The sequence below is a fragment of the Arachis ipaensis genome, chromosome B05 (genome assembly GCF_000816755.2).
Source record: "Arachis ipaensis cultivar K30076 chromosome B05, Araip1.1, whole genome shotgun sequence".
In the NCBI taxonomy this organism is placed as follows: Eukaryota; Viridiplantae; Streptophyta; class Magnoliopsida; order Fabales; family Fabaceae; genus Arachis; species Arachis ipaensis.
Window position 1 is genome coordinate 130,588,040 of NC_029789.2, and position 7,504 is coordinate 130,595,543.

At 38.1% G+C, this 7,504-nt stretch overlaps 2 protein-coding genes across 4 annotated transcripts in view; both read right to left on the reverse strand.

Moving 5' to 3' along the window:
• The window catches only part of LOC107644150 (serine/threonine-protein kinase EDR1), a 129,025-nt gene that overhangs the window by 111,129 nt on the left and 10,392 nt on the right, over window positions 1-7,504 (reverse strand). The gene's annotated exons all lie outside the window — the stretch shown is intronic.
• On the reverse strand, window positions 4,679-6,246 carry LOC107641121 (putative pentatricopeptide repeat-containing protein At1g12700, mitochondrial). The gene is made up of 2 exons (XM_021103447.1): window positions 6,081-6,246; window positions 4,679-5,991 (listed from the first exon to the last, which is right to left on the reverse strand). The coding sequence occupies exons 1-2, from the start codon at window positions 6,229-6,231 to the stop codon at window positions 4,679-4,681; spliced, it is 1,464 nt and encodes a 487-aa protein (XP_020959106.1). The 5' UTR covers window positions 6,232-6,246.

Below are 7,504 nucleotides of genomic sequence, written 5' to 3' on the forward strand. Positions count from 1 at the left end.
CAAAAAATAGAAAAAAAAAACTCATTCAAATAAGAAAGAATAAAATTTTCATAATCCAACAACAAATATTATAGGGTGAAGTACTGAAATCGTCCCTAAGGTCTGGGTGAAAATCAAAATCGTCTCCGACCTTTTTTTGTTATTAAAATCATCCTCAACGTTACAAAACGTTACAAAATTATCCTTTTCCACTTCAATTTTATTTTTTTTTTATCATATTACCCTTCATTATTAATAAAAATAATATTAAAAAATTAAAACAAACTCCCCCCTTCCCCTTCCGTAACTCCCTCACTCCCTCACCTATGGGTGGCAAACGGGCCTAAACCCGCCGGGTCGGTCCGCGTAACCCGCCGAAAAAGGCGGGTTGGGCTGGAAAATTGGGACCGCCAAATAGTAAAAGCCCGCCTAACCCGCACCGCTTAAACCGCGGGCTTTGGCGGAGCGGGGCGGGCTTCCCCGCCTGGCTTAGAATTTTTTTAGCAAGGGGTATTTTTACAATTTTTTTTACCAAAACCCAACTTCCCCCAACCCAACTTACAAGAGAATGAAGATGAAAATTGAGTATTTTGGATTATATTTATTTTGTTTTAGAGACAATGTCCCCTTCCTCTTCTTACTCTTCCCCAATCCCCTTCCTCTTCTCACTCTTCCCCAATCCCCTTCCACCTCCTCCATCTCCCTTTTCTCACCACCATCACCACTGCCACCATAGCCATTCATTACTCATAACAAAACAAATTAACAGCAACATTCACAAAACAAAATAAATCAACAAAAAAATCAGAGACAGAAGAAGCATAACAATTTCAATAATCACATCGATTTCAATAAACAATAATTCAATAATCATCAACTACAATTTCAGTTTTCAGATCCAAAAGTTCAATAATCATCAAGTTACAATTTCAGAAGCAGATGTTCAAGCAGAGCAGAGGAAGAAGCAGAGGCAGTCACAGAAGAAGAAGCAAAGGCAGTCACAGAAGAAGAAGCAGCGCCGGCGGGGTCCCCCTCCCGATGACCACGCGACGGCGGCGGCGGCGAGAAGAAAAATCTTCTCCCTCAGAGCCTTATGCACCTTACTCCCATCAATATCCCTGTACCCAAAACTATTCCCATTGTAACCAACCGGTGCCTGCAAGTCACCTTTTTCAGTGGACCACCCCATCCGTGTGTGCCCTGTTTCTCCCAAATTTAAAACCCTAATTTCGAAGTACCACGCTCCTTCAACCACCCCTCTCGTTGGCCTCACCATTCTGTAACCCTTCGTGCTCCTTGCCACCATTCGGTCCTCGCTCAGCTCAACCTTCTCCGCCTTGTACACCTTCGAGAGGCAGATCTTCATCTCTGCCGTGTCGTCGCTCTTGTCCGGGAACCTTGGCACCGGCGTTATAAGCACCGTGTCTTTGCCGTTTGCGCCATGGTGATTGTTGTTATTGTTGTTAGCCTTGTTCTTGTTCTTTGAGGGAGGTGAGGGGTGGGGGGTGAGGGAGTGGGCTGAGGGGGTTTTAATTTTTTAATATTATTTTTAATTATTTTTATTAATAATGAAGGGTAATATGGTAAAAAAAATAAAATTGAAGTGAAAAATGATGATTTTATAACGTTTTGTAACGTTGAGGATGATTTTAATAACAAAAAAAGGTCGGGGACGATTTTGATTTTCACCCCAGACCTTAGGGACGATTTCAGTACTTAATCCAATATTATATGAACAAAATTTCTCATCTAAACCAGCCACCATGAACATGAACGTAGAAGCAACAAATTTTAGCTTCGCGTGAACGTGTGTTTAGAAGTGGAATCACTTCTCTTTTCGCCAACCTGTTTGCCAAACACACACATAGCCATTTTTCAGGCAGCCATATTGTGAAGAAACCGCTATAGGGTATCGCAGTTTATACAGTGAGCCAACTCCTTCATAATCCGCTACAGGGTCTCGCGGAATACACTTTGGGCCTCTCTCTTCATAAACTGCTACAGGGTGTAGCGGTTAACGTGATTTTGCTTCTGAACGTAATCCGCGAGAGGGTGTAGCGGATTACGTGTAAATGGAATCTGAGTTAGAGTGTCGCGGATTACATATAATGAGGTTTGTCGCATTTGTGTCTGGTTTTTTCTATTGCTGTATTTGCGTAACATTTTCTCTCATTTATTTTATTTATGTAAATTGCCCTAATAAATACTACATAAAAAATATACTAGTGGTCACAATTTATAGCGCCAACAATTACCAGCACCGCAGCACCAAAAGTTTTAATATAGTTAACCATTTTTCCTTCTGATCCAAGGTAGAATCGCAACTTTTTAATGACATAACAAAAGTTAAATTACCTATGCCTACAAATGGTAAAACCTGAAAAGAACTGCATTGTAGATTGCATAACGAAAACTGAAAAAAATAAAAAATAAAAAATAAAAAATAAAAAATACTATTCAACTTGAGCTCCCATTTTGTATGTCAGTGAAAATGAACAAAGAATTGGTTAACTATATTAAAACTTTCCCTTTCTGTAGAGTCTCAAACAACTCTTGATGACAGAGCCATCTTGTTCTTGATGAACTTGCAATATCCAAAACGAATTACACCATAAAGCAAAATTATTCCGTTTGCAGTATCAAATGTTTATTTGGAGTACTGTTTGCTTAAGTCTAAAACTGTTTTATGCAGCACGCACCACACAAAGTTAGAATGGAAGTATATAAATGAAGAACCAAATTATAATGCAAAGATTGGCTTTGCAAAGTTTATAGCAACAGCAATATTTCATCCGTTTGAGATGAAGTGATTTTTGAAGTTTAAAATCTAGTGAGTATGGGTTCAACTAGAAACCAAATTAGTTGAGAAGAACTCTAGTGTCTCACAATTGATTCCAAAGGGGCCAAATACAAATCAAAGTATAAAGGAAAATTCACACTAGAGAGCTTCAACATAGTTTGGATTATTGTGTAGCCAGTTAAATTTATACATATAACATGGTAGATTGGTATTTACCCATATGTAAATGGAGGACTCTTGGATCAAAAATCAACAAGCATTATCTACTCAGATGTTAATTCCTACTAACTCACAACTAATTTGGGTTAATCAACTCCTAAACGAAAACAAGCAACGGAACCAACAGCTCATTGCAGAACAATTCAGTACAGATATTGCACAGAATATTTTACAAACTGAAATTGGGGAAGGGGATGATTCAGTTACCTGGCCAAGGGAGAAAAAGGGTTGCTACACCGTGGCTTCAGGATATTTACTGGCACACTAGTTCTACCACCCTCCACTCGAGCTGATGCCACTCCACTGCCAGCAGAAGAAGCTCTGGACTTCTATTTGGGACCTGAAAGTGCAACCGAAAATAAGAATCTTCCTCTGGAAAGTAATGCATTGCCAGTGAACCAACAACTCCATGGAAGAATCAGAACAATACCCCCAACCTGTCGAAGATGTACCGCGATGGAAGAAACAGTCCAACACTGCATAATTAGCTGTGGTCAGTCATGGTCCACTTGGCTCAGATCCAAAATTGGAGTCCCTGGAAGTCAAACGGACCAAGAAGTATGGCAACGGTGGATGGAGTTAACTGAGAAGTTGAAAAGAAGCAGAAATGGCGTGAAGAAATTGAGAGAAGCTGCAAACCTGATGTGGGAGATATAGAAGGCTCGCAACAGATTCATGTTTGACGGTGAAGAGTTCGATGAGGCTTGTGTCCTTGAACGAGCCAGAAGGAGTGAATCAGAGTTCCAAGCGTGCTTGCTCGACTGAGGAATGCGAAGAAGATTAGAAATGTCTGAAGAAGAAGTTTTCACTTTACTCTTTCCTTCCCTTTCAATGTTGTTTCCTGATTTAGATAAGTTTCGTTGGGAAATCTCTCTTTTAGTCTTGTAAGTGGTCCATCGTGGACCCAAATCCTAATTTTCAGGAAATGAAATTCTACCTTTGAGAAAAAAAAAACAAGGATGAAAGCCATGTCAAGCCTCAACCTAAGTCAACCACCAATACAAGATAAAAATCAGTTTCATAAATATGAAATATTCAGCAATAAAGCTATATCATAGTCCAACATCTAATTGAAAATAAATAATAAATAAATAAATGCAATAATTATGCAAATAAATTTACCAAATAAAATCAACTGCAATTCCAAAGAATTCTATATTGTTTCACTTTTAAGTTTTAACACTCCCATCTCAAACACCACAAAACAAAACTCCAAGCTAGTAACTTTTTTCAAAATACTAATAAAAAGAGACAATAGAATAATGTCTACACAAGAAATAACGAGGTAATTTATCTAAGAATTAACAGAAAAACATTCTCCGAAAAAATACTTCATAATGTACATATTTTCAACAGAAGCAATTTCCAAGCAATACAACTGAGTAGCATTAATTAAGAAAATGGCCAAAAATTTTGAGATAAATGAACCATATTAACCTTGACTCGATGTTGCTTAGGTTGATGAAAAAAGGGGACATGCATTTTAGAAGGTGGGTTTATTTTTGAGATGGAAGTGAAAACTATATAGCCTGAGAATAAATCCTTATTACCTACTTAAATTTGCTTTTACAACAATTCCCAGAGGATTCAATCAAATAAACAATAGCTCACGGTTGCTTATGATAAAACAGTCATAGGAATTAGTTTGATATATATATATATATATATGTACCTACAAAGTTACGGATAGCCTTTAACGGAAAGATCTTGAAAAATCTCTTTTGCATCTATAAGTCTTCCACCTTTGCATAGGCCATCTATAAGTATATTGTAAGTGAATATATCTGTATCAATGGCACACTCTTTCATTTGATTGAATAACATAAATGCCTCGTTAGGTTGTTGGTTTTTGAACATCCCATCCAACAATGAATTGTAAGTGACTACATCAGCGGGTTGACCTCTATCATGCATCTCGACAAGAAGCTCCAAAGCACGGGAGATTCTCTTTGATTTGCTCAAGCCATCAAAAAGAGTGTTGTAAGTTACCGTGTCTGGAACCAAGTTCTTGCTACGCATTTCTTCAAAGAGATTCAAGGCTTCATCGACCATTTTACTTTTGCAGAAGCCATTAATCATGATACTGTAACTTTGAACATTGGGTGACACTCTAATTTGGGTCATTGTGTTGAATATATATTTTGCCTTATTTACCTGATTAACCAAACAATAACCATCCATTAAGCTGGTATAAGTAACCACATTTGGTTTCACACCATGTTTTGCCATTACAGCCAATACACTCTTAGCATCTTTGATCTTTCCTTCCTTGCATAGCCCATCAATCAAAGTATTATAGGTACGAACATTTGGAGTAACGTTTATGAGAATCATATCATTTAGCAAATGAACGGCTTCCTTGAGTTGATCAGCAAGGCACAATCCATAAATGAGAGTGTTGTAGGTGATAACATCGGGAGAAATTCCCTTAGCAAGCATTTCAGAGAATAAATGAAAAGCCTGACTTACAAGTGTATCCTTGCAGAGGCTATCAATAATTGCGCTGTACATGAAGACATCAGGAGCAATGCCATACCGTGGGATCTTTCTCAACACTTGAATAGCAGCTGATGTGTGTCCGGTCTTACAGAGCCCATTGATCAAGGTCCCATAAGTGACTTGGTCGAAGTGAAATCCATGAGCCAGCACTCTGTCATGAAAGTGCACTGCTTTTTCAACACTACCGCAGAGACAGAGACCTTTCAGGATTGTTGTCATAGTTACCGTATCAGGTTGAAAATCCATCCTGAAAATTTTGGCCAATACAGAGAAAGCAAGCGTCATACGACCCATGCCGAAACAACAATTGATTAAGATGCTCAAAGTAACTATGCTGGGCGCGATTCCTCTGGCTTGCAATTGCTGAAAAAGGGAAACGGCGGCGTGGAAATGCTTCGTCTTGGAAAGGGATCCCAAAATCTTGTTAAATTGGATGATGGGAGGAGTACGACGCACAGAGAGCATGCAAGTGAAGGAATCAACAGCTTCATGAACTTCACGAAGGGATGGGGGCTCAGAATGAGAGTGAAGGGATGAAGAGGAAGGGAAGGAAACAAAATTAGGGATTTGGAGAAGAGAATACCTAGAAATGAAAGTGATCCTTGAGGTTGAGGATGACAACATTTTAGTGATTCGCACTTTCGCTGTTGTCTAAGTTTGAGGGAGTGTGCTAACTCTGCGGAAATAGTCCTCTCAATTTTGTCAGCTTTGGTTCTGTTTCCGACACCCCCCATACTAATGAAAGGTCTCCAGACCCCAGTCCCGTTTTACTTGGGTCCAATTGATTTTTTTTTATCAATTTGTGAAGACGTATATACCAATTACCAAATAAATTACAAGGCTTGCGGGAGTAATGGTTTCATTATGCTTGAGAAAAAAAGGTGATCCATCAACAAACAACTGGAACAACAATAATAAAATTTAATTATTTTATTAATCTTTATAATTTGATAAAATTTTTAATTAAGTTTTTAGGGTTTAAAAAATTATAATTAACCTCTTATATTAGATAAAAATTTATAATTAAATCTTTATTAGTTGTTATTTAAAGGTTAAATTATATAATTAATTCTTATATTTTGCTGAAATTATAAATTAGTTCTTACACTTTAAAAGTTTGTAATTAGATTTCTGTAATAATTAGGTCTTTAAAAAAAATGCACATTTACCATAATGTCTTCTTCTTCCTCTTCTCCCTTTTCTTCCTCCTCCTCTCTTCAACATTTTTGTTTTTTTTCTTTAACAACAATAAGGCTTCAACAACAACAATGTTGAAATCGTTGCTGATGACCAAATTCATTAACACGCCGTAAAAACCAAAATTAACAGTAATTAAACAAACTACTACGTTAATGTGCGCTATTATCACGAATCATGTATGAACTCAATTTATCTCAATCCAATTATGTTTAAATTAGCAATAATCATAATTTTCGCCTCATCACAAGCAAGATCATTCTCTCTAACAACTCGAATCTTACTAATCAAATTCCTCATAATATGCCTTTGGATTCCACCCACAGGCACATACCGATCCAAGAACTCTTGATCCATCAGCGTCTTTCTCTCCACCGCTCCAACACTATTACCGCCATCAACCTCAAACGCACCGTTTTGGAAAGCAGGAAGCTCCTCATCCTCTCTCCTTCCCATAACGTCCGCCAATGCCTCCCCATCCTTCACCATCTGGATCCTGTCAGGGACCATCCTAACCCTCCCGCCCTCACAAACCAAGCTTTGTAGTGTCTCGTTTTACCAGCACCACAACCACTTGGGCCGTGGAGGACCTGGATGCGGCGCGTGAAGCCGTTTCCGAAATTGATGGTGGTAGTGTCGAAAACACGATGCCATTTTGGCATAATCAAAGACTCTCGGTAATGGTGGCAACAACAATGAAGAAGAAGAGAGGTGGATGATAGCAGGGACAGATCCAGAAATATTATTCTAGAGAGCCAATAACATATATAATATTAAAAATTATACAAAAATTATATCTATAGATAATAT